This window comes from Medicago sativa, chromosome 4 (assembly GCF_051527215.1).
Source record: "Medicago sativa cultivar Bolivia chromosome 4, Bolivia_mono, whole genome shotgun sequence".
Lineage (NCBI taxonomy): Eukaryota > Viridiplantae > Streptophyta > Magnoliopsida > Fabales > Fabaceae > Medicago > Medicago sativa.
In genome coordinates this window covers 95448777-95476174 of record NC_140752.1, presented here as the reverse complement: position 1 = coordinate 95476174, position 27398 = coordinate 95448777, and the positions used below count along the sequence as shown (strand labels likewise).

General features: G+C 34.3%; 3 protein-coding genes across 3 annotated transcripts; 2 read left to right on the top strand and 1 right to left on the bottom strand.

Annotated features, from left to right (window-relative positions):
* The first annotated feature begins 579 nt into the window (after positions 1 to 579).
* Positions 580 to 1593, top strand: LOC146934133 (protein LURP-one-related 4-like). The gene is made up of 2 exons (XM_085706001.1): positions 580 to 844; positions 964 to 1593. Exons 1-2 carry the CDS (start codon positions 623 to 625, stop codon positions 1327 to 1329), a joined length of 588 nt encoding a protein of 195 aa, XP_085562127.1. The 5' UTR covers positions 580 to 622; the 3' UTR covers positions 1330 to 1593.
* A 2834-nt stretch (positions 1594 to 4427) lies between these two features.
* Positions 4428 to 9766, bottom strand: LOC146934132 (uncharacterized). The gene is made up of 9 exons (XM_085706000.1): positions 9402 to 9766; positions 9044 to 9244; positions 8822 to 8944; positions 8632 to 8669; positions 8407 to 8515; positions 6000 to 8228; positions 5658 to 5795; positions 5176 to 5303; positions 4428 to 5020 (listed from the first exon to the last, which is right to left on the bottom strand). The coding sequence occupies exons 1-9, from the start codon at positions 9474 to 9476 to the stop codon at positions 4777 to 4779; spliced, it is 3285 nt and encodes a 1094-aa protein (XP_085562126.1). The 5' UTR covers positions 9477 to 9766; the 3' UTR covers positions 4428 to 4776.
* Positions 9767 to 15651: 5885 nt separating this feature from the next.
* LOC146934131 (uncharacterized) lies at positions 15652 to 19138 on the top strand. Its single transcript, XM_085707881.1, has 2 exons — positions 15652 to 15673; positions 17631 to 19138. The coding sequence occupies exons 1-2, from the start codon at positions 15652 to 15654 to the stop codon at positions 19136 to 19138; spliced, it is 1530 nt and encodes a 509-aa protein (XP_085564007.1).
* The last annotated feature ends 8260 nt before the right edge of the window (positions 19139 to 27398 follow it).

The following is a 27398-nucleotide window of genomic DNA, read 5'->3' as shown; positions in this document are numbered from 1 at the left end:
ATATCATAGTCTGTTTTTTCGAAAGCAGCCTCCTACTATACAGCAGTAATTTTTTGAGATTAAATGTAATATATGAAGACTGATAAGTGCTCAATCCACATAAAACATGATGGTAACATCCATGAAGGTTTTTAAACTTTGAATTAAATTTTTACTATAGTATAGAAACTATCAATGTAGTATGTTACAAGTAGTAGATGTTTGAGTCTTTTAATCATTTGGTCATAAGTTTGACCTCTAGTGATTGCATGTGAAAAACACATGTAGATATAAACCAAGTCCTTAAATTGATCTCTAATTGAATTATTCTCCGCAGTTGTGCGTATACTTTTTGTTTACCAAACCGTGCATAAGAAGAATGTGGTTGAAAACTCAGGGGTTTGAATTTCGTCACTCTTTTTTATATGCTTAGTAATTAATTAACTAATTTGAAGCACTTTTCCCACAAGTGGTATGATATTATAGTGAATTCTCTCCAAAAAGTGCTTCCATGAAATGGCCAAATGAGTTTAGTAGGGCCTAAAATAGAATAGGCATATAAATAAGCTGGTTACACACTTACACCTCTTCTTCTTCTTTCAACAGACACCAATTAATTAGAAGCTCACAATAGTAATAAAAAATGGCCAAAGTTTATCCACATCAAGAATCCATCAACTGCATCTCTAATAAAAGAGAAAAATATACAGTGTGGATGAAATCACTTGTTCTTCACTCCAATGGTTGTACTGTCTATGATTCAAACGGTGACATCGTTTATCGAGTTGAAAACTATGACAGAAAGGGTGGAAGAGAAGTAAATCTCATGAATCTAAAAGGAAACGTTCTCTGCACCATCAAAAAGGTATCTACACCATATATGCCACTCTGCTAATTGCTAACAATATCTTCACCAAGCCATCTACTAATAAGTTAATGTTGAATTTAACTTATTTCTAATTAATTTTTATCTATATTTTACAGAGATTACTAGCTTTTGGATGTTGGGAAGGACACAAATATTGCAGCAACTCTAATATTAGAAGCCAGGAGGATCAACCATGGTTTCAAGTCAAAAGATGTCATAAGATTATTACAGGGAAAATAGCCTGCCAGATTAAAGTGGGGTGCCAAAATTTGTCTATAGAAAAAATCAGTATAGGAAAATCATTTTCTTTTCGGATAGTAAACAAAGATGGAGAAATCATTGCAGAGGAAAAGCAAAAACAGTCTTCATCAGGAGTTGTTCTGAGTAATGATGTTCTAACGTTGGACTTGGCCGCCGGAACGGATCATTCCCTTATAATGGCTTTGATAACGGTCTATGGATCAATATGCGGCTTATTGTAGATACTTCATACTATGCACAATTCATTTGAAGGCCCTGATTTCGCAAACTTTTCGCTTTTGTGCACTTTTTCCATTGTTTGCTGTCTTGTAAGTTTTGTGAAGTTTTGTAAGTAGTGTTTGGCTAAGTTTGTATATAAAGATCATGAGCTTCATTGGGATCTTTTTTGTTCTTTTCACTGAGCATCATCAGGATATGTAATTAGAGAGACATGTTTATGTACACACATATATATTGTTTACAATGAAAAAAGATAGAATTAATTGTATTTTTTATCTTTGGTTTTGGTTACAAAAATTTGAGTTTCTGTGATGATACAACTACAAGTAATGAACATGGTTACTATTTTTATTGAATGGAATTATGATCAACTCAGGTAAGAGGAAGAGTAATCATTATGATTTCACCCATGCTACTACTTTATGTAACCAATTCATGTCACAAAGTCTCTCATTTGAGAGTTAGTTAACCTTTCCCTCAAGCCTTTTTTAAGCTTCCTGGATTTCCAGTTCCTTAACTAACTTTGAAACCCCTTGATGCACACTTGCTTATAATTGTGATGACTCAACTCCATTTTGGCTCATTACAGTTTCCTGGTTGAACTATTTTTTAAGATTGTTACAAGGAAATAAGACTTTTGAGTTTCTCGTCCGAATACACATCTCTTTCATGAAGAAAGGCTTTGTAACTCTTAACGTATATTTGGATGAACGGTGAGTTCGGTAAAATCACAGTGACAATGTGATCCAAAGTGCATCTTAATTCCAAACGTGGTGACCCACCGTGATTCTATCATTCTCAATGTGAATCCAAACATGCATGTTCGTATTTTATGTCAATGGAAAATAAATTAAACAAGCAGCAAAGAAATCAGGCTATGAGGAATCAGATCCCTACAAAATCAAACTCACAAATAACGTTTCGGAAACCATCATTTCATGTTATATCAAGACCATATGAGATGGTCTGAAATTGCTAAATACTTAGAAGTTTGCTAAAGAAAGATAATAGTAATATTTTTACTATATTATTTTTATTAAATATTGTTGTATTCATAATTACCATAAACGCAAAGTTGAAACGAGGATGGCAGGATGGGTGCCTCACATCAATATGCTGAAGTGAGAGTTGACACAATGTATTGACTCAAAAGCTTTACATATTGGATATATGGACCTTTATTTAGCTCAAGTCTTGTCAAATTTAGGACTAATTATTCACATTTGAATTAAAACAATCTTTCCAAGAGTGAAAACTACTTTTGCTACTAGGGTTCAATGATGTATATAGATCCACTTCCACTCTCCCTTTCAGTGGATTTTTGGGTCAGGTTGCTAGAGATAAGCAACCAGAGGCAATCCACAAGTGTGAAGGGGGAGGAACTAATATTAAGTTACAGCTGGCTTGACTACAACCCCAATTTTTGCTACTATGCAAGGGTTCCACATTGTAAGTATAAGACAAAAAGATATGCTGAATAATTGATTGCATAAAAATAATGATATTTGGATTGAACACCCTAACCACTAGACAAAGTGAATTATCATTTTCAGACTACAAAAAATGCATTCTCCTGATTGGTGTGCTCTATGCATTTCTGCAATATTGTATATACATCATATATATGTGTGGCCCCTGTTATAAGATATGCTTCAATGGTACATCCCTATATTTCACAGTCATTGTTGGTACGCCATGCACATCAATATTGAGTCTTTTGTTGGTCCAAATTTTTGTGTTTAAGAAGATTTCTTTCTGTCATAAATCAATATTGGACATAAAACTATCTGATCCTACACGTTAGAACTTATAAGATCAATATTATGCGTCCTTATTAAGAAACATAAATCAAAATTAAAATTTAAAACATAAATCAAATTCGTTACAGTACATATTACATATAAAAACTATATATAGCTAATGCTATTCAGCTTTTTTTTTTTTTTGTAGTGAAAATATAGGGGCAAGCCCCAACAGAGAGAAAGGAAAAAATAAAAACTAAGCCTGTAGGAAGGGTTACAAATCTACAATCAGCAGACAGAATAAGAGAAATGAAACCAGGAGTTACATCAAAAATCCTAATGCTAAGGGGCAAACTAAGGCCAAACTTGGCAAGACCATTTGCAACTTGGTCAGCTCCATGGTGCACATGTTTCAAAGAATAAGATGAAGATAACTCGATTAAATCTTTAATTTATCTAACCAAATTGTAGTGTAGCAACGGTGTCACATACTACACCCGTTTGAGATTAGAGATAGGGCTGTCATCGAGTCGGATTCAATCTCAATATGCATAAAACCGTGCCTCTTGAACACTTGACGCTCATTCACAATTGACCAAAGCCCAGCCATAGTGATAGTGCAAGTACCTAAATTCATCGCATATCCCGCTAAAAACCTCCCATCAGCATTGCGAATCACACTTCCACATGAACCTAAGATTTTTTTTATCTGTAACCCCGACTCATCCCCATTAAATTTCACAAAACCAGGCCTGAGTTTGTTCCAATGGAAACACAGGCGATCAATAAAGACATCACCTGAGTTAGTAGCTCTTCTTTTTTTTCATTTTGCCATTTATGTTTTTTATGTTTTTTGCTAGAACACAACAACACTGGCATGTGAAAGTGATATATAGACAATAGCAGCTTGCATTAATATGACCTTTCTATATGCATATATAAGACTGTCCATATTTAAAGCATAAACATGTGTTTGTCCATAAAGTGTTTCTTCCCTCTATTTAATTGAAAACAACCAAAAACTTCGGCTCACTTCTATCCAACCAAAGGTTCAAACTAATCCTAGAAGTTTATTAGCTCAATATGTATTATTATTCCACTGATTTTATCTTTTCTTGTGCTGTGTATCGAAGTCCACCATTATCATCGTTACTGTATATTCTTATGTCAAAATAAGTAGATTTTTGTGACTGATCAAAAGGGAGTGTAAGCCTTCAAAAGCTTGGAATATTAATACTGCTGAGAAGTTAGTCCAATTGAAGCTAAGGATAAAAAGTATTGGATAACAAACACACTTGAATATGCACATACAAAATAGTGCAAATAAATGCAACAGCAAAAAATGTATACATGTTGAATTTAATAAAAGTAATGTTCTCATTTGTATTATAACAATTAAAACATACAATAAAAGAATATTATTATATAACCGCAAAAACAAAAAACAAAAATTATCACCAGATCTTACTGGAAACATTGTGGTGAGAAAGAGCACTATGGGTAACTAAACAATACTTAAACCTTATAAACTCTGTCAAACTGCTATGATAACTCTCTAATATGGTACCCTTGCGATGGGCTTAGGAGGGGAAAAGGAGTGAAAAAAGAATAAGATGTATATATCTTAGCACACATTAATTATTCATTTGAAAATGTTTCACTTATGCAACTATACAATGCAGGTCTCAAGATGACAGGAAGGACTATTTAGCCCTTCCTAGCATTCTTGAGGCTTCTTACAGTCATAACAAGCTTTTGTCTTTCACCTTCTACCTCTGCAAATTTGAGACTCATTTCTGAGTATCTTTCTTGCAACTCTTTCAGTTCAGTTTCCATTGATTTGTCTCTTTCTTTCAATGATGATAATTCAGTTAAAACGTTGCTGAGGCTGCCATTGCCATTACTATCCATTACTGGTATTTCTGCTTCTTTCTCTGGCAAATGTGCATGACTGCCATGGACAGAAAATGATCCATAAATAAACCATTCAATAACTTCAGTTCACAAATTTATTAGTGTCACAATTGGTGTAAAAAGTAAAATATGTGTTCTTAATGCCATAGGGAAGAAAAAAGGGCGTGCAATAAAAGTAGAAAGCAACCAAACCTCTTGACTGATGACACCACAACCCCATTTTCTTCCGATATACATGAAGTATCATTGAGATGCTCAATTGTACATCGCACTTCTTCAGATCCGTCACTTGTAGTAGTAAAACTCTTATCCGCAACAACCTGTTTGAAGCACATAACAATGCATATTTATTGCAGATATATGGTTCAATTATGTCATAATTCATAAACCAACAATTCATGATAAAACCTTAATCAAGATACCAAGCAAGACATATATATATATATATATATATATATATATATATATATATATATTATAATTTAAACTTCATGTAACCAAAAATATTATCAATCGTTGCCTAAGACAAATTATAAATGACAGGAAAAAATAGTTGACATTCTCTTATTTCTATCAGTCATCAATGCACTTTGGTGGATATGTAAGCTAAACAAATTCATCATGTTTTCATTTTACTTATAAATTTAAGTGTTGCGATGTACAAATTGGTATACCTTTGGCAAAGCAATGCTCTGATTGAGTTCCTCCACTTTGTCCTCCAGTTCCTCAATTTTGGATTGAAGTTCTCTTTCCTTCTCCAAATATGAAGAAGCCGATGCTTCCAAAGCAGTCTCCTTTGATTTTATCAGGTCCTGTCATAAGCAAATCATTTTGTTTATATGCCATCACTCAACTGTCAGATCTCAAACTTAAGTTAGTTCTATCAAAGGGAAAATACAGTCGAGTGAAAATGATAATTACTAGATGAAAATATCTATAGAGGAATTAACATTTGATTATCAAGCATATTTCTCAAAGGACCTATCCGCTCAAACCAAAAGGATTTGAAAATTTACCTCAAGCATTTTTATTTTCTCTCTCAGATCTGTCATTTCTTTGGTGTCATGAAGAATTGAAGCACTTTTTTGGTTAGTTGGAATGGTTTTAGTCTCAATGTAGGTTAATGCATCGTCCTTCTTCTTCAGTTCATCGTTAAGATGGAAAATTTGTTGTCTTAGTTTTTCTTTCTCAGTCTCATCATCAATAAGAGAATGTTTCAGGTTGTTATATTGAGCTTTAAGTGCTTCTAACTCTGAACGCAAGAGTTTACCCACTTTCTCCTCTTCATCCTTGAGATGCATCATCCTATTTAGCTCATCAAGTGACCGTTCTGCTTCCTTCTTCAACAAAGCAATTGTACTCACAAGCTCATTTCTTTCTTCCTTTCGAGTATTTAAAAGAATCTCATATTCCTCAAGTGATTTCTTCATAAGTTCCAAGTCAGAACTTAAGATTTCTTTTTGTTTTGCTTGCTCAGATAAGCACGAGATCTCCACTGTAAGCTTTTCATTCTCAGCTTTTAGCAACTGAATCTCCTCAGAGAAATCCCTGCCAACTTGTTCCTCGTGCTTTTTCTTATTTTCAAGTTGCATGGACTTGTCGTCAATTTCCAACAACATCTGTTGCATCTGAACTGTCATGGCATCTTTTTTGTTGGAAATTTCATTCAGTTTTACCTCATAATCGGCTTTGACTGATTCAAGCTCTTCTTTGACTTTACACAGCATTTCCTCCAGTAGTCTCTTCTGCACACGAAGTTCACTTGCTTCTGTCAGCGCTCTCCTGGTAGCCGTCTCATTTGCATCAAATGTAGTGGCCATCTGCATTGATAGCCTTTTGAATTCTTCTTGAAGCCTCTCTGCAGTATTAGCATTTTTAAGTCTGGTGTTTCGCAAAGCTTCCTCAGCTCGAATGGCTCTTTGCTCCTGCTTAACTTTGTCATGTGTCACTGCATCTAAGTCAGCTTCAAATCCTTGGGCTTGTTTCTCCAGTTCATCCTCTAACTTGCGGATCTGGTTCTCAAGAGACTCGATGGTAGCCAGAGAATCTGAGAATTCATCCGATTGTTTCTTGAGTTGATTTTCCAGATTCTGGATATGTGTTTCAAAGTCATTTATACCAGGAGGAGGAGAAGAGCATTCATATTGAAATTTTAGCTGTTCTTGCAGTTCGCTCTGTTCCATCTTATATGCAAATTCATGGTTTTCCTGTTTCAAAATTTCATAGTCCAGTGCAAGCTGCTCCATCTGCATCTCTAACTCATCTTTGTCTCTCCTATACATCTCTATCTCACCATAGAGATCCGTGATTTTTTGCTCAAGTAAGTGTGTCTCCTTGGCACTGCTTTGATCCTTAACAAGCTCATCCAATTCTTTCTGTTCATCGTCTGTTTCGCAATTAGAGACATTTCTCCCTAAATCATGGGAGTTTTTAGTCTGTTTGTAATTATTGGAAAGACTGTGTATTTCCTTATTTTTCTGCTCTAACATTGCATCGAGGTCCTGAACAGCAAGAACTAGTTCAGCATTTGATTCCTGTGTCTTATTTAACTGTAATCTGAGATTTGCATTCATGTCCTTCTCGTGATTCAATTCTTGTCTGATTTCTTCAATAAGAGTATGAAGATCCCCACCTTCCAATTGTGATCTGCTACTCACTTTAGCCTCATCCCTTCGTTTGCGAAAAGATTTGAGGTTTTCGCACTCTATCTTGAGTGTATCTCTTTCCTCTTTCAAGCTGATAACTTCCTTTGCGAGCTCCTGCCCTCTTTTGCTTTCCTTTACGATTTGTTTCCGAAGAGTTTGAAGTTCCATGTCTGACACATCCACCTGCCTGGCCAAAGCAGCAACTTCAGCCTTGAGTTTTTCATTCTCTACATCCGCTGCCTGATGGGAACTTTCCCGAGGAAGGGCATCTTGAGAGCCATGTATTGAACCGTCCATACTCAGACCAAGTTCTGAACCAGCTGAGCAGTCCCGGAAATGTGATGATCTCTGATGTACATCAAACATTGACGCTAAGCCATCCACAGCAAGATTTTGAAGCTCTGAAGAGTGGCTGGTGACTGAAGGAGCACCATTTGTTGTAGGGTGGATGCTAGTATTTCTTAGTCCAAGTTCTCGGGGAGTATCAAGTCCAGAGCTTCCATCGGAACTTGACATTGTAATGTCAGATCCACTAGATGTCCTACAATCAGCACTCAATCCAGCTCTTGTGTTTGCATTGGCAGACACATCCTGTGAAATCTAGAAAGAAAAACGAAATTTAGTAATTTCAAACATAATTTTAACAATGGGAATAGAAGAAGGATAGAAAATAGACAACTTTTGCTCTAAGAAAGGACATGACTGTTCAATATATGTGTTGAGTAAAGGTAAATTTACAATAATGAATAATTCCTTGGCCCAATGAGCGAAACCTTACTTCAGAAGAATCACTTTTAGTGCATCCATCTATATCTCCAGTGCTTAAATAGGTCCTTAAGCTCCTATCATTGAGTTTTTGTTTGGCATCTTCACATTCCTCCTCCTCTCTGCAAATGTTAATTAACAAGAACAAAATCTGTCATAAAAACAGTTGAGTATGAGGCAAAATCAAAATCTATATCCAGAAAAGGGTCCAATAATCAAGATAATCATCCCCACATACCTTCTATCACTATTTTCTTGTAGTCTCTGAATAGATACCTGTCCATTTAGCAAAAAATCAGAACTACTGAAATCAATGTTGCACAAAATTGTTTTCGAATTTCTACTCAATTTCTTGATTAGTTTTCTCCAAAATTTCAACAATTTGAAGGAAAAAAAAAAACAGAAAATTGAAGAGATCAAACACTAACATGCAAGACGGCATCCGAATGAGAATTCTTGATGGGAAGAGAAACAGAAGAAATCTTTGTAGCTTCTGCATAATCAGCAAAATCTATAGAAACTTCTCCAAAGATACTAGCTTTTGATAATCCCTAGGCAAAATAGAACAAATAAACCATATCACAAATTCACAATCAAACATCACATTCACATGACACAACCAAAAAGTCAACAACAAAAAGAAATCATACCGTTGAAATCACAAAATAATAAAGTTTTTCACTAAATTTCCCATTCTTAGGATCCTGATTAAACTTAACAGCTTCATAAACAGGATTCTCCCATTTACAATTTCCATCATGAACTATAGCTTTCTCTAATCTTGTAGTTGGTTTTCCATTATCTCCAGGAACAATAGAGAGTACCAAAGAATCCACACCAGATTGCAGCACCTGAAATTATACAAACATTAGTACAAAATTAAATAAGAATTTTGAAATTGATTTAAAGAATGATGAACAATTTTGAATTGGTCTCGAGATAAGTTGGTTCTTGAGTCGTTAAAAAAATAAAAAAGAATGATGAAGAAATGTGAAGGTAGTACCGTACCTGAGTGAGAGTGAGATGGAAATGTAGTTTGAAAACAGCTTTGACTTTGTTTTTATCACTCCTCCATCTGAACATTTTGAATGAATCACTCACACCGACAAAGTTAGTTAGTTAGTTAAACATGTAACTGATTCTGAAACAACTTAGGATTTGACGGTGGATTTTCCGGTGACCGGAAAATGAACTGTTCCGGTGATCCAGTGTTGAATGATGTAAATGTTCCGTAGAATGTGGAAGAATGAAGTGAAATGAAAGAACCAAAGTTTAAGTTTAAGAAGAAGAAGAATAAAAGGAAAGAGAAGAAGCAGATCTCATATGCGCTGCTGTGTAGCACGGCTTTTGTGTCCTCTTGTCTGTCTCTCTCTGTCTTTTGCCTCTTTGCTACAGTTTTTTTAAATTACTTCTACTACTACCAAGTAGTAGTACTACAGTACAACAAACTAGCCTCACCTTATTCAATTCGAACCTTCTTTGTATAATCAATTAATTTTTTATAATAAAAGTTCATTTATTTAAGACTTAAGATTATATCCTTTTAATGAATAGGATAGTGGTTTACACCTATTATTTTTTTTGTCAACTTGTTTAATGGTCAGAAATTTATTTCCTAAAATAATAAATAGAAAATTTAGATTAAAACTATATTTCTGTTAATTGAGTTATATTTATCGAAAAAATGAAATAAGATATTATGAGTTTATGAATCTATACTATATATAAAGAAAATAGGTTTAAAATAAATGAATTTAGGCTGTCTTTTCATTACCTATTTACTCTTCATTTAAATTATTTTATTTACTATTTTAACCTTTAATAATATTGTTTTAAATTTTAATTAAAAAAATTAAATCTCATTAAAATAGAAAATATCTCACTACAATAGGAACAATATTATCACTATTATATATGAAGGGGATGAAGATTTTGTGCTGATTTTTTATAATTCCAATTATACCCTAAAACAAATTTTCCTATATTAATGTTATATAAATTTATATTATATTTATTAAATTAATGTTGTTATCGAAAAAGATAAACATGATTTTTTAGGTTTATTACAATTTTAAATTCGAAAATATTTGTACTGATCTAAATCAAAATTTCATATAAAATTAATAATAATTGTAAATAAACTAAGTACTATTTTTTTCATGAGTTTAATTCTTGCATATGTGATTGTAAAAATAGTTACGATTAAAATCAAAAATTTAAAAGTTATGATTAGTTAATCGTGTAAAAAATATTTTATTTATTTTTATATAATATGTGTGAACTAAACAAGAGACGGTTTATTGCTCTCTTTTGAAAGTTGTAGCCTCATGTTGGTGGTAGGCACGATTTATTGGGAAAACGTATGTAGATTATTAACGATATAATACAGAAATTTTGCGTGTAAATTAAAAATGATGTTTTATATATACATATATATATATATATATATAAGGGCATTTGTTAGCATTTTCTTTTTGTTTATAATAATGATCGGATGATTAGTAATTTGAGGTATAATTTTTTGTGTTCTCCTAAGAATAAGTTTCATGGAAATACAAATCTCATTGATTAATGATTATGGATAAAATAGAAAGAAGAACAAATTGAATGCAATTTACATTTATTTTTGTTTTAGAAAAGATAATTTATTTTATACATAATCATTGTAAATTGCGGCATATATTTTAAAATGGATGGAGTATTACTTTGTTTCTGTAGATATCTTTGTTTTCAGTGATCTAGTCCGTTGTCAGTATTCTTTATTCCTTGTTTCAAATTTAAAAAAAAAAACGGAAATTTATATAAAAGATTTTACACGTGGTATCGAATCAAACTTCCATCGAGGTATTTTTAGTTCTATTAATAGTTAAATCAAAAACTATTAGTAAGAGAAAAATTTGATTTTCCTTTGACTCAAGAAAATTGAAAATCTGAAAAGGAATTTCGATGCAGACAAAAATAAATGAAGTGAGTCGTTGGAACAGTAACCATGACTTGAATTATAGAATTCAAATACGACTGAGTTACATTCACTAGGCTGCCACTTTTGCTCAATCAAAACAGAGACGTACAAACAAACTTCAAGCGTATCCATAAATCCACAATCCATACATAGGGGTGTTCAAATCCAAACCGATTCAAAATAAAACTGTAAACCGATACAAAAAAATCGAAAACCGCAAAAAACCCAATATTTTTGGATGCGCTTGGACGTTGTTTTGTAAAAACCGCTAGGATCGGATCGGATTTCGGATCACTTTCTCAAAATCGATCCAAACCGAATCGAACCGTAAAAGTAAATATTAATACATTTATTCTATTATTCGTACTATATATTGCATTATTATGTTGCTAGTTGGTTTTTAATCTTATATATTGCACTAATTTAATATTATATATTAGTATTATATATGTTTAAAAAAGAATCGATAATTTTCATACTATAATTTTAATTTTTTACTATATTTTGCATCAAATCTATTATTTTACTGTGTTTGTGTAATATTAATATTAATAAAACATTATATTCTTAAAAAAAAAGTAAATAAAAAAATATAATTTGCATTTTGGATATCCAAAAACTGATCCAAATTAAACCGCGTATATTTGGATCGGATCGGTTCGGATTTTTTAGAATAGTCATCCAAACCGAACCGAACCGCATGTGATTTTTATTTTGGATCGGATGGCATTTTGCCTCAAAACCGATCCAAACTGCACCACGAACACCCCTACATAGACCATAGTCATCTTGGGATTAATATTTTATTTTTTTGAAAATGGTCAATAGACATCAAAAACTCATTAACTTGTGGGTCGACGATAATCAATTGTTATAGAATTGATTTTGTAAAATTGATTTTGGTTAAACATAATCATGATTAAAAGTTGTTTGTGTTTGTTTATATTCATGTAAAAATGAATTGATTTATAAATTTTTGTGGAAAAATCAATTATAGAATTAAAAACTACAAATTCTAACTTCAAGTATAATCGATTCTTGCGGCAAAATCAATTATATTTACTCGACAACAATCAAACATATTAAAATGAACTCTACAACCAAACATGTAAAACTCAATTTTATACTTTATAAGTGAAATAAAACATACACCGAAAATGTGATTCGATAGATTTATTGATTATGTAATAGGAAAATAGATAAACAAGAATCGAGATGTTGAAAAAATTAAGGTGTCTATATATCTTTTTTTACATATCTTGGGATTAATTATAGCAAGAGAAATGATATTTGTACAATCGTTTTATAAATATTTTTGGAAAATTTTAACTCGCATATTCATATGATATTTTTTCTCTCTCTCTTCCTTTTCTCTCTCAAGTGTTTTTAATCAATAAAAAGAAAGAAAAACAAAATTGTCATTAAATAGATGTTCAAATATGACTCTAGCTCATCTTGTATTGTTTGTAGTAGTACGAAATCATAATTTATTTATAATTTATGCGACTAGATATTTGGACTTTGGAGTCATTATGTATGCTATTTTTTATTTTATTTTTAATTACGTAGGCATGCTAGCTATACTGCACTGAAACTTTTAGCCGGTGAGTACTACTCCCTCCGTCCCGGAATAACTGACCCATTTTCTAAAAAAAAGTGTCCCAAAATAACTGACCCATTTCAATTTTCAATACAACTTTCATTATTCCCAATACAATATAACACTAAATAATACTACTTTTATCATTCCCAATACAATATATTCCACTTTCTCCTTTATTTATACACTTTCCTTAATCTGTGTGAAAAACCAAAGTAGGTCAATTATACCGGGACGGAGGTAGTAGTAGGTACAACTTTGTTTTTCATAAAGAAATTACCACGTGTATGTTTTAATATATATATATATATATATATATATATATATATATATATATATATATATATATATATATATATATATATATATATATATATATATATATATGGGATATGCTACAATACACCCACCTATTTTTGTGAAGGTGTGTTTTAGCATTGTACACCTTCTTTGTTTGGACAAAAAACCCAATTTCTCTTTTTTAAAACCAAGTCAAGGTGAAGGGCAATTCTGTCATTTTCAATTTAATGTCAAATTTTATATAATTTATAGTTTCAACTCTTGTTCCCAATTTCTTCTTTACGCGCTTACCTTCAAATGTATAGTGCAAGCTCGAATGGCAAGTGAATCCAAGCTCGTCGGAATTGCTTTCAATTTATATTTTTTCTTTCATTTTCTTTCTTTTACTGCTAGTTTGAATGAGGAGCAGACCAACGATGAATTTGAGTTTTTCTCGTTCTCTCCGATCTCTATTGTGCAATTTCAACTTATAATTAAAAGCAAATAATACCTCGACCCTTGTTGCTTGTTTTTCTCCAACTCATGTTTGCAATCTCAGTTTGAGTGGAAACAACATATCTCAAGAGCAGCAACTCGTGTAGTAAAGGAAAATATTATTTTAGTGCAAGAAAAAAATATTGGATGATTGAATGAGGTTGTTGGACATCTCCACTCCTGGAACTATTTTGCAAGAATAAGAACAGCAGAGAGAGGGGGTTGAAAAAATTCAGGGGAAAAAATAATGAATTTGGGAACGAAAGCTGGAAATAAAAAAATAACAAAAAATGTTAAATTGTGAATTACAGAATCACCCTTCACTTTTACTTGTTTTCAAAAAGGAGAAAATGGGTTTTTAGCTGTGAAGCCCGGATATGAGATACGATACGGATACGATACTGCACCGATACGCCGATACGGAAAAATTTCAAAAATCAAGATACGATACGGCTGGGATACGTTAATAAAAAAAATTATATAATTAAATGTACAATATAATTATAGCCATTTTTTTAATATGCAAATATATTAACAAACACAAGAAACCAGGCTCGTAGCACAATAACATAAATATAAATAATATTGACGATTAAGAGAGTGGTCATTAGTCAATTATATACGCAATATATACCAAAGTCGTCCGATACCAAGACTTCGACGGTGGCCAAAGTGGAAGGCGACCACTTTGGAAGAAAAAGTTGAAACCCTAATTTCTTAGAAAGGGAAAGATGCAATTGTTTGTGTGGTGTGGTGTGGGTCGTATAAAGGAAATGTATATATATTATAGTAATATAATGTTTTTATTCTTATTTTTTACAAAAAAAAAAAACAGAAATCAAAATAATATAAAAAACACAAGTATCCGTGTGTATCGGGACGTATCGGAAAGTATCGGATAATTAATTTTTTAAAAAATAAAATTTAATATTTGGATACTCTCCGGATACGTATCGGGCAGGTATCGGTGCATGATACGCAGGGGATACGGTACATCATCCATTTTGAAGTATCGGGGCTTCACAGGTTTTTAGTCAAAACAAAAAAGGTGGACAATGCTAAAACACACCTTCATGAAAATAGGTGGGTGTGTTGTAGCATCTATATATATATATATATATATATATATATATATATATATATATATATATATATATATATATATATATATATATATATATAGGGTTTTGCTAGAAGCCACCCATGAAGGTGTCTTTTAGCAATCCACACTTCAAGATGTGATTTCCACTTTTTAGTTACAACTTTGCAAAAAGACACCTTCATAAAAATTAGTTGGTGTCTTTTAACAATGTTCATAGAATAATTTGCTAAAAGGCATCTTCATAAAATGTGTCTTCTAGCAAAACTCATATATATGATAGTGTTAACTTATGCCCTCATGGCACATGTTAAGAAATTCAAAAGAAAAAATATTTCCTAGATTTTGTTAACAAGTGCCCTAAGAGTTTTGTTTAAAGAACCTACAACCTACAAAAAAAATTTATCTTAAAATTACAAGTTAAACACATGCAAAAGTCATAACTACATAATTTTCAATGTAAAAATTACTAATTTTGGATGTTTAAATAATGCCGCAAAGGAATTTGTTAGTATTTTATTAATTTAAAACTAGTTTGATTAAGTTGTTTTTGTAAAAACGGTTTCTTATTGTGCTTTTTGAAAAAAAAATCAAAATTAAAACAGAGAATACTTATATTAAAAAACAGAGAATTAATAATTTTGTATTCTTTATGTTAGACAACAGAGAATACTTATGAAATTAAAATAAAAACCCTTATAAAACTAGCCCTCATACTTTGTGTACCTTGATCTTTAATGAAATGCACTAATCTTGCTTTGTTTCAAAAAAGAAAAAGAAAACAATTTCATAAAATGATTAGTAAAAACAAAACAAAAATTAAATGGATGAAAATGATACTAATGGTAATGACCATATATTCATGCAATATATTTAAATATTGATTTGCATATAGTCAATTAATTTATGGTCCTTCACTCATGTAGTTTTATCTTTTTATATATAAAAATCAACGTATTCGTTCAATAATTAATTTTCTTAGGCTTTGTTTGTGAATTTGAAGGGGAAGGGAGACACGGGTTTGAAAAAAAAAAAAAGAAACAAACAAGTGGAAGACATAGATGATATTGAGAGAGAAAGGTTTTGAGGAGTTAATTTTTTTTCATAATACAAAATCGTTTTCATTTGGGGAACTCGAAAATTGTATTAGAGAAAGGTTTAAGGAGTTTTGGAGGGTTGACATGAATTCTTCAAATTTAATCTATGTATTTAATATTCTTAAAGTTAAAAATATATTAATCATAAACATTAATTTATCATTTTCTAAAAAGCCACTCTTTCAAAAAATGTGAAAGATTTTACAATTTTTCCTTATATTCCCAACCCTTTAAAGCATCTCCTTTCCCTCCCCTCCAAACTCTCAAAAAAGAATACTAATTAAACTATAAGCATTAGTTGAGGCTTGAAGGCAATCAAACATGGCTGATGACTTAAATCATTTTTTTGGGTACAAAATCATATTTTTCTTAGATGCAAAGAATTAAATTTATTACACGACTTGGTTGTTAGGTTTTTTTTGTTAGGTTGGTGTATCCGTTCATAATGTAAATAAATTTCCTGTGTACAAACGATGTGTTTTATTCATTACGGGCCCACAAAATAACTAAAGAATGTTATTTTTTATTCACAAAATAAATACCTCATTTATAAAATTAAATATAAATGCATTTTTATTCGTTAGTTATACCGACACATTAATTTAAGGGTCTAGTACTAGTATATTTTAAGTATCTAGTACTAGTTAAATAAAAAAAAAGTTAAGAGACCGGTCATAAAACACCCATCCATTGTGTTGCCAGTTACATAAGAATAGTTTCCTTGGGTTTTAATTTTAATTTGAATTTGAATTGACTTGGCTTTAAAGTTGGTCATATGAAGAGAGTGAGGTGAGCTCAACCAAGTCACTACCAGTGATCAATCACTTAATTAGCCGTATCTAACTTCAAAACTACCATAATATACTTCTCAATCCAAGGACATCATATAACACATTCTTAATAAATTTGAAAGTTTCATGTCACTTTTACAACGATTCATCTCACCTTGCACACTAATTTCATAAGTATGGGTAGACCTGATATAAAAACCTAACTATAAACTTTAGGTAATGTTTCAGAAATGACATGCTCAATCGTAATGGACCATGCCTTAAAGGCACACGCTATAACGTTACAATGCCAATTCATATATGTGTACCTTTTATGCAATCAATAATCACATAATATCAACCAACATATCACATAGTGATTTACGAATCACACTACTAATCTATCAACTACCTCATCAAAATTTGTTACTATAATTCAAGAGAATTTGTAAGAGTTGAATTAGGTTCAACCTAGATTTTAATTATACTATATTTTAATAAGGCTAAATTACATTTTTGGTCCCTTAACTATTTAGGTAGTATCGCTTTAGTCCTTTAATTAAAATTCGATTTATTTTGGTCCTTTAACTTCTCTCCGTTACACATTTTTGTCATTTCCGATAGTTTTAATTAAAAAACGTTAGGTTTTCTTCATTTTCTTTTGGAATTTTTCTATTGTTGAAGGTTGATGGAGATGATATGAAGATGAAAAAGAGGACAAAAAGATGAAGAAAACCTAACGTTTTTGAATTAAAACTAACGGAAATGACTAAAATGTGTAACAGAGAGAAGTTAAGGGACCAAAATAAATCAAATTTTAATTAAGGGACCAAAGTGATACTACCTAAATAGTTAAGGGACCAAAAATGAAATTTAACCTTTTAATAATTTGATTTCTTTTTTTTTGAGGGAATATAATTTGATTTCTTGGTAAGAGAAGGTGGAGTGTCATGTAATTGAAGGACAAAATCACAATTCTAAAAAAGTCTACGGTACAGGTTATGGTCAGCATCGGCTTCAGGTTTCAGACAGAGGTTTTAAGGATGATTTTGTCGACAGGCGACGGGAGGAGGTTAGGGTTAGGAATGGTGATGGTATTTACAACTCTGTGGGAGGTCATGTAGCTTCTGCAGAATGGCACGCATCTGATGTATCCATGATTGAGAGCAGATTTGGGTGCAAAGCTTCTTTCTATATTACAAATTTCCCTGAAGGTCTGCCTTTATTCCGGTTACGTCAAGCTTTTGAGGTTTGCGGTGTTCTTACTGATCTGTATGTGGCACGTCATAAAAATTTGCGCGGTCAGGAATTTGGTTTCATTCGGTTTGCTAATGTGAAGAATAGAATTAAACTGTTACAAGCTTTGAATACTGTATGGATGGGGGATTGCCGTGTTTTTGCAAGAGAGGCAAGGCTCGACAGGTTCGCACACAATGACGCTCCTGTTGTGAAACAAAAGGCAGCGGTGATGAAGGATGGAATTGAGAACGTTACGGCAGTACCTACGAAGGTTATGTCAGCTAACGAAGGAGTTTCGAAGGATGTGATGGTGAACGTTCAGCAAGGTGTAGAGAAGAAGGTTACGGTGGGGTCGGTTGATGTGCCGGTGACGAATTTGATGAAGACGAAGAGAGTTAAACTTATGAAGGAAGGGCAGGGAGCGGTGGTAGGGTTCTCGAGGGCGGAGTGGAAAGCTGGATTGGTGAGGGAGAAGGCGGAGGTGATTAGTGGGAGTGGTAAAGGTAATCTGCGATTGGAGGAGGTAACACCAGCTGTTTTGCCGAAAACAGGTTCAGCACCAACAGAAAAACTGGCACCAAAGTTTCTTCCTGTGTTTAATTCTTGCGAGGAGGATAGAGCATGGGCGAGTACAGGCATGGTTGCTCACATAAAGGCGGGGGACTCAGTCTTGTCTTTTCAACAACGTATAGAAGATGCTGGATTTCCAAATGTTACTGTTATTCCTTTGGGGGGTGACAGAGTTCTCCTCAATTGCACTGGTGGAGAAGACTTTTCTACAGTTCTTGATCGTGCTTATGACTTCTTCGGTATGTTGTTTTCTAATTTCCATAAATGGTCAGTGGCATCGGCCCGATATGAACGAGGTGCTTGGTTGCGTCTTTATGGTATTCCAGTGCATGCATGGAATGATGTTTTTTTCAGACTTTGTGTTTCTAGTATTGGACGTTTTCTTTATGTTGATGAGTGCACTGCGGATAAAGTTCGTTTAGATTTTGCTCGTGTTCTTGTTGTTACACCACAAATTGAAATAGTGAATATGTTGTCTGAATTTATTGTCGATGGGAGGAAATATGCTATTAAAATTGTGGAAGAATGGGGGTGTAATTTAGGCGAGGATGTTTTTATGACGGAATGTGAAGTGGAACCAACACCGGAAGAGGGTCCAAAAGAGAATAATTTGGAAGGGTTGGATGAGGTGTAAGGAGAATGGGAGTTGGATGAACTTGTCACTGACTTGCAAAATGATTGGTGCAAACACGAGAAGAATGGTGTGGTGTCTGGTACAATGAATGCAGCGCCCAACAGTGGTGTTCAAGGGATTGGAAATGAATTTTTTGAGGTGAAACTTTCCCCTATTTTACAACCGGTACATACTGTAGTAGGTCCCGTAGATGACTCTTTGTCTAATAAGCAGCCGTCAATTGACTCTTTGGCGAATACTTGTATCAAGAATGGTCCGTGGAGTTTAGATTGGATGGAGAACAATAAACCAATATCGGAAGGAGGTGTGGTGTTTTCCTCTAAACGTAAGGAGGACGCTGCTATCACGAGCAAGCAGAATTCTTCAAGCCGTCATTCATCTAAGTCCTGTAAGTCAGCAGCGGTTCACAAGGGTGGAGTGGCAATTCACTCAGCGGGTTTTTTGAAGAAAATAGCACGTTTACCGGCTGCTGATCGGAAACAGATTCTTAGACTGCTAAAGAAACAAAGACGCAAGAACATTAAGGGGTCAGCGCACAATATTTCCAAGCCTTCGGAAGTTTCAACATCAAACTCTTCTAAGTCCTCTAATACAGCAGGTTCAGGTACAGCTAATAATGATTGGGTAAATTGGATGCATTTACAAGGTAAGGAGGACAAGGTTAAGGAGGATGTCAGGGAGTTGGGGAAGGTGGGGGGGGTTAAGGTGAATTGTGAAGTATCAAATAGTTTCAACTTATTATCAAGGGATGGGAGGCGAGAGTGGAGGGCAGCTGGAGGTTTCGAGAAGCTTTCTGAGACGGAGGGGGGTGTTGAGGGTGTTGTGGGTGAGTCTTGAGGGCGGTGGTGGAGAGGCGGGTTAGGTGACGGAGGTTTTAATGAAGATTATTAGTTATAATGTGAGGGGGTTAGGAGGTGGTGAGAAGAGGGCGGAGGTGCGGAGGTTAGTGTCAGAGAAAAAGCCTTTAGTTTTGTGTTTACAAGAGACAAAAATGGAATCCATGAATGAACAGGTGGTTAAGTCGTTGTGGGGTGATAGTGTGCATAATTTTTCTTATCAACCGTCCGTAGGAGCTTCAGGTGGTATGGTTACGGTGTGGGACGTTTCTCGGATTGATGTCATTTCTTCTTTTATTTTCAATCATGTTTTGGTAATAAAGGGTAAGGAGTTACTAACTGGCAAGGACTTCGTTATTTTCAATGTTTATGCACCGTGCGACATGGAGGCTAAAAAGTTATTATGGGGTGATTTGTTATTGCATATTCAGAATAATAATGATGTTTGCATTTGTGTTTGTGGGGATTTCAATTCGGTGCGTGGAGTAGATGAAAGGAAGGGTCGGGCCATGTTTTTTAGACAACGGGATGCGGAGGTTTTTAACAGATTCATTCATGATAGTATGTTAATTGATTTGCCTATTTGTGGAAGATTGTTTACTTGGTATAAGGGTGATGGGGTTTCCATGAGCCGTTTGGACCGCTTTTTGTTGTCAAATAAATGGTGTGATACTTGGCCTCATTGTACTCAGGTTGCTTATCAACGGGGACTCTCCGATCATGTTCCGTTGATGTTGCACGTTGATGAAAATAATTGGGGGCCTCGGCCTTTGCGGATGCTTAAATGCTGGTCGGATCTTCCTGGTTATGCAGACTTTGTGCGTGAGCAATGGGAAAGTTTTAACTGTCAAGGGTGGGCCGGTTTTGTTTTACAGCAGAAGTTTAAAATGATTAAGTCAAGTCTAAAGGGGTGGCATTCTCAACATGTTCAAAATATGGAGGGCAGAATGAAGACGGTAAAAGACAAAATTTTTGTTTTAGATGCCAAGGCTGAAATTGAGGATCTTCAGGATACGGAGGTTACGGAGCTTCATGATTTATCGGTTTCGCTTCACTCTTTGGCTCGTATGCAACATAGTATTAATTGGCAGGCATCGCGGATGAATTGGTTGAAGGAGGGGGACGCAAACACCAAATTTTTTCACAGTTATATGTCCCAACGTCGGCGCAACAACACTATTCATCTGGTATCTGTTGATGGCGGCAATGTTGAGGGGGTTCAAGCTATTCGTGCGGCAGTTTTTAATTATTTTTCAAATCATTTCCAAGCTAGGCGTGTGGTACGGCCAAGTGTTGAGTGTCTCAATTTTCAAAAATTATCTATTGCAGACGCTGGGTCTCTAACGAAGCCGTTTAGCTTAGAGGAAGTGAAGCAAGCTGTTTGGGATTGTGACAGTTACAAGAGTCCGGGTCCAGACGGTGTTAGCTTTGGATTTGTAAAAGAATTTTGGAGTCTATTGAAAGAGGATTTATTAAGGTTTATGGTTGAGTTCCATCGGAATGGAAAGTTGTCGAAGGGCTTAAATTCCACGTTTATTGCTCTTATACCGAAGGTAAATAGTCCGCAAAGGTTGAATGATTTCCGACCTATTTCCTTGGTTGGAAGTTTGTATAAGATTCTTGCTAAGGTTCTGGCTAACAGACTACGGTCCGTGATAGGCAGTGTGGTATCCGAAGCACAGTCTGCTTTTGTTAACGGGAAACAAATTTTGGATGGTATTTTAATTGCTAATGAAGCAGTCGATGAAGCGTCTAGGTTGAAAAAAGAGCTTCTTCTGTTCAAAGTTGACTTCGAAAAAGCCTATGACTCTGTTGATTTAAGTTATCTGGATTCTGTAATGGCAAATATGAATTTTCCAAGGCTGTGGCGGAAGTGGATCCTTGAATGTGTCGGCACGGCAAAAGCGTCTGTTTTGGTGAATGGCAGTCCGACGGATGAGTTTCCTTTAGAGCGGGGTCTTCGTCAGGGTGACCCTTTGTCGCCTTTTTTATTTTTGTTAGCGGCTGAGGGTTTCAATGTGCTCATGAATACAGTTGAAAGGGCGCAGTAGTTTACAGGGTACGGTATCGGTGCCAATAACGAGGTTCGGTTGACGCATTTACAGTTTGCGGATGATACGTTAATTATGGCCGAGAAGAGTTGGTTAAATGTCCGCACTATGAGGTCGGTGTTGCTTTTATTCGAGGAGATATCGGGTCTCAAAGTGAATTTTCACAAAAGTATGCTCACGGGTGTTAACATTCCTGATTCCTGGTTGTCAGAGGCTGCTACGATGTTGCGGTGTCGCAAAGGTACCATTCCTTTTGTTTATTTGGGGTTGCCTATTGGCGGTGATTCTAGAAAAATCTCTTTTTGGAAACCTGTGGTTGATCGTCTTGTCTTGCGCTTGTCGTCGTGGAATCATAAGTCTCTTTCTTTTGGTGGTCGTTTGGTCCTTGTTAAAGCTGTCCTGTCCTCATTGCCGGTTTACTTTCTTTCCTTTTTCAAAGCCCCTGCAGGTATAATCTCTTCTATTGAATCTATTTTTAATAAATTTTTTTGGGGGGGAGGTGAGGATTTTAGGAAAATTGCTTGGATAAAGTGGGAGTCCATTTGTACTCCAAAGGAGGACGGAGGGCTGGGGGTTAAGAGGGTAGGTGCTTTTAATTTGTCGTTAATGGATAAATGGTGTTGGAGGATGTTGGTTGATAAGGATGGTTTGTGGTATCGGGTTCTAAAAGCTCGGTATGGTGAGGAGGGAGGTCGGTTGAAAGAGGGAGATAGCCATAGTTCAGCTTGGTGGAGGTCTGTGTGTCGGATTCGTGAAGGGGTTGGTGAGGGAGTTGGCAGGTGGTTTGATAGTAATATTCGGGGGGTGGTTGGAGATGGGAGGGGTACTTATTTTTGGCATGATATTTGGGTGGGGGAAATTCCTTTGAAAACGAAATTTCCCCGCCTCTTTGATTTGTCTGTTGACAAGGAGTGTTCGGTGGAGAAGATGTGGAGGGATTTGGGAGCGGCTGAAGGGAGGGGTTGTTTGTGGCGTCGCCGCTTGTTTGCTTGGGAGGAGGAGAGCGTGAGGGAGTGTATTATGCTGTTCCATAACTTTGTTTTTCAGGAAAATGTGAAGGACACTTGGAGATGGCTGTTAGATCCTATGCATGGATACTCGGTGAGGGGGGCATACCGATTCCTTACTACCACGTCCGAGAGGGGGGGACAGCCAGCAGGGTCTAGACATTTGGCATCAGCAGATTCCTTCTAAGGTGTCGGTGTTTGTGTGGAGACTTCTCCGCAATAGACTTCCAACGAAGGATAATTTGGTTCGACGGAGGGTTATTACTCAAGAAGCAGCGGCTTGTGTGACTGGTTGTGGACGTCCAGAGACAGCAAATCATTTATTTTTGGGATGTCACATTTTCGGTTCATTATGGTCTCAGGTTTGCCTTTGGCTTGGTATTTCTTACGTTGCACATGGCGACATAGTTCAACATTTTATTCAATTTATCAAAATGCCTGGTTTGCATAGATCTTCTCATATGTTTTTTAGGATAATTTGGTTTACCACCGTATGGGTTCTTTGGAAAGAGAGGAATGACCGTGTGTTTAATAACACGGCTTTGACACCTTTTCAACTCGTCGACAAGGTTAGGTTGACATCTTTTTCATGGTTAAAATCCAAACAAGCAACTTTTATGTACAGCTATCATGACTGGTGGAAGTCACCGCTCCTTTGTATGGGCATCCACCAGTAACTCCAGTTTGCTTGTATATTTTGCTTTTGTTTAGTTTTGGTTAGCACTATTCTCTTGTAATTACTAGTAACTGGTTATCCTTTTTAGCACACCTTGTGCGGGGATAATATCAGTTGTTATTATATATATAGATACCATTTTTGTTTGTTCAAAAAAAAAAAAAAATTTCAATACATACCACAAGTCACACCTGCCAAACCTAACCACATTCCACACATGACACATATTTAAATTGGGGGTCCATAATAACCTATTATTGATATCACAATCAACAATTTTACCTGGATCATGTCATGGTATATGCAACACTGTTCTAATTAATCGCACAGGAACAGTCAAATCACAAGGCAGGGTAAGTGTTTCGGATCTTCAGTGTTTGCCTCTTTTGGAAAATCATACAAGTCAATATAATATGTTACTACCTTTTATTTCCACATGAACAATGTTCTTGTTGTCTGTTGAATACTGATTGCTGAATAGAACATATGCCAATTATGGCACCACCGGTTTTGACGGGGTGTGTATGCCTATTGGTTGGTATATATCCAATTAAAGGCAAAATAGTTCCTTCTCTAAACCAAAGTTACATGTTGGAATATTGATAGAAACTAGCTAAAAATGGGATCATCCTTGTAACTTGTAAGAGTGTGACCAACCTCATTGTCTTGTCTTCCAACAAACTCAACATGAGATAATATTAAGTTTGATAACATATGCCTACGATATGAAATAATATCACCGAAAGTTAAGATGTTTAATCGATTGTTATAAATACTATCCACCACACACTTGGAATTAAGCTCAAAATCCACTTCGTTAAGTTGTAAATCATGGACCAAATTTAGAGCAGTTAAAAATCATAAGCTTCACCGATATCCACTTGCAAAATAGACGAGAACCACTATCTTAGCAAGTACAAAACAACTGTGATCATCCCAGATACACAAATCAAGGTTGACCTTTTTTTTAAAAAAAGAAAATCAATGTTGACCATGGTGTAACCTTGACAATGAGGCATTAAACATTACTTCCTTCGGTCTCAAATGTAAGAAACTTTTCACTTTTTTGGTTCATTCAATAAATGATGTATGTGGTCTATAATAAAGACCGCATACATCATTTATTAAATGAACCAAAAAAGTGAAAAGTTTCTTACATTTGAGACCGGAGGGAGTACATTTTTGTCGACCCATATTCAGTTTTGACCAACTAGTAGCAGCCGAAGAATCAAATCCACATTAAACACCGGGTTTGTCTCCATATTTGTCTTACACTAATGTTTAGTAACAATCAAATTCATATTGGATGTAATCCTAGTGTGAATATATCTCTTAGATGTGGTTTAAATCTTGATTCGTCAAGTTGTGGTAGTCTAATTTATTCACTATACTCAAATCGTGTAATCTTGTAGTTTACAATCAAATACTTTACACTGAGGTTGCAAAATGAGTTTATATAACAAACAATGTTATGAATTTTGATTGTGAAATCAATTTATATCGATAGTGCTTCTCGGTACACTCCTAAATCACTAACGACCATGTACCTAGGTAGTCTAGGCAATAATTCAACGGTGAGTTATAACTCAAGTATTCTCCCTTATTGGGATATATCATCACTTTTGGTCATTCATATGTTTCTTCTAGTAATCATTTACATAAGAGTATGAACCGTATTGAGTGGGGTTGCATTGCATGTTCAATCTTTGGTTTTTGGTAGTACAGGGCAGTCCTTGGGGAGGTGCAAACAAATGTTTTTTTTTATATATAATGCACTGAAGATTTTTTTTTTTGGTCAGGTAACCTAGTGGTTAAAATTCACCTTATAAGGTAAATAAGTGGGGTGTCCGGGGTTCGAACCTCGACCCCTGCATATAATAATGCATTGTCCTACCAACTGAACTATTGCTCACGAGACGAAGATTTTAATATATACCAATAGCATTGAAAAGTTTACATCACACCTAGTGGTAAAACTTGGAGATGTTGAATGTTGAACTTGTGTACTTCACTTCAACTTTCGTGACCGCTGATTTTTGTTTTTTTTTTTTTATCATTTAATTTTTTTCCAGCATAATAGGGCCTCTTTTTTGCCTAATTTTTATGGATTTTAGGTTTATATATCCTAAATACTAAATACTTCAAAAAAAAATATATATAGCGCCAATTTAGGTGGGCTAATTTAGCTTCTTCAAAAAAAAAATATATCCTAAATAATATCTCCTCTTCTTCCAATAAGCTCTAACAACAAACATTATAATTATTCACTATAAAAATAAAATAAAAAACATAATAATTTTTTTTTGTTGCTCTTTTTAAAAAAAATATTTTGACCAGGGGCCTATTTTTATTTGAGAGTTGAGCCTCCATTTTTGTAGGAACGGCCCTGAGTAGTACTCCCTCTGTCCCATAATACTTGACGCAGTTGACCTTATTACGCATGCCAATGCATAATTTTGAGCTTAAATATATTGAATAATATATTAGAAAAAATTATGAAAATTTGATATTTTAAAAATACTCATAGAGACAAATCTAACGACATCTTATATGATATTATTTATCTTTGTATATATGTCCTTGTGAGCTTAGCTCAGATGGTTGGGACAATGCATAAAATATGCAAGGTCCGGGGTTCAAACCCCGGCCACTACCAAAAAAAATTATCTTTGTATATTAGTAGAAAAATATGGTCAAAGTAAGTTAGTTCAAAATTACACAATGGGTCATCTATTGCGGAACGGAGGGAGTATTGTTTACACAATGGGTCATCTATTGCGGAACGGAGGGAGTATTGTATTTTAATTTTTAGCTATGATTTACTATTATTTGACGAGTGACAAATGACTACTTTAGAATAATACAAATTTTTCAACTGCTCACATTCGCGCATTCAACACATAAATAGTATTATAATCAATGGTGAAGTTAATCAAAATTCTACAAAGGACCAAATATAAATAAAAAATAGACTAAAATATGGTATTGGTCCCTGCAAAATGGGCCAGTTTTGGTTTTAGTCCCTGCAATTTTTTTTTATAGTTTTTGGTCCCTGCAAAAATAGGCCAGTTTTGGTTTTAGTCCCTGCAAAAATAGGTCAGTTTTGGTTTTAGTCCCTGCAATTTTTTTTTATAGTTTTTGGTCCCTGCAAAAATTTTTGTTTTTGAAAATAGTCTCTGACCCCAATTATGTGATGATTTGTCACTTTTGTGCATATGTGGCATATGTGTTTACTTAATAAAAAGAATATTATTTTTTATAATTTATATAACAATAATTATTATTTAATTTAAAAATAATAATAAAACAGATACAATAATTATTTTTTATTTATAAAAGTGACAAATCATCACATAACTGGGGTCAGGGATTATTTCCAAAAACAAATTTTTTTGCAGGGACCAAAAACTATAAAAAAAAATTGCAGGGACTAAAACCAAAACTGGCCTATTTTTGCAGGACCAAAAACTATAAAAAAAAAATTGCAGGGACTAAAACCAAAACTGGCCTATTTTGCAGGGACCAATACCATATTTTAGCCTAAAAAATAAAATAGATTTTTATGAACTTTGTCTTGACAAATTTCATTGTGGTAAAATTTTCTATGTATGAATAATCGGAACTTTATAGTATAATAATATCCCTTCATAACTACCTTTCAAAAAAAAAAATTTCCCTTCATAACTAGGA

Excerpts from the sequence above, each read along its gene's own strand:
- LOC146934133 (XM_085706001.1), top strand. The coding sequence starts at position 623 with ATGGCCAAAGTTTATCCACATCAAGAATCCATCAACTGCATCTCTAAT. Across the intron at positions 845-963 it reads TTCTCTGCACCATCAAAAAG|AGATTACTAGCTTTTGGATG; the intron begins GTATCTACACCA and ends TATATTTTACAG.
- LOC146934132 (XM_085706000.1), bottom strand. The coding sequence starts at position 9,476 with ATGTTCAGATGGAGGAGTGATAAAAACAAAGTCAAAGCTGTTTTCAAA. Across the intron at positions 8,516-8,631 it reads CAAGAAAATAGTGATAGAAG|AGAGGAGGAGGAATGTGAAG; the intron begins GTATGTGGGGAT and ends TAACATTTGCAG. Across the intron at positions 5,304-5,657 it reads AGAGCATTGCTTTGCCAAAG|GTTGTTGCGGATAAGAGTTT; the intron begins GTATACCAATTT and ends TGCTTCAAACAG.
- LOC146934131 (XM_085707881.1), top strand. The coding sequence starts at position 15,652 with ATGGATGAAAATGATACTAATG. Across the intron at positions 15,674-17,630 it reads GGATGAAAATGATACTAATG|AGAAGGTGGAGTGTCATGTA; the intron begins GTAATGACCATA and ends TTTCTTGGTAAG.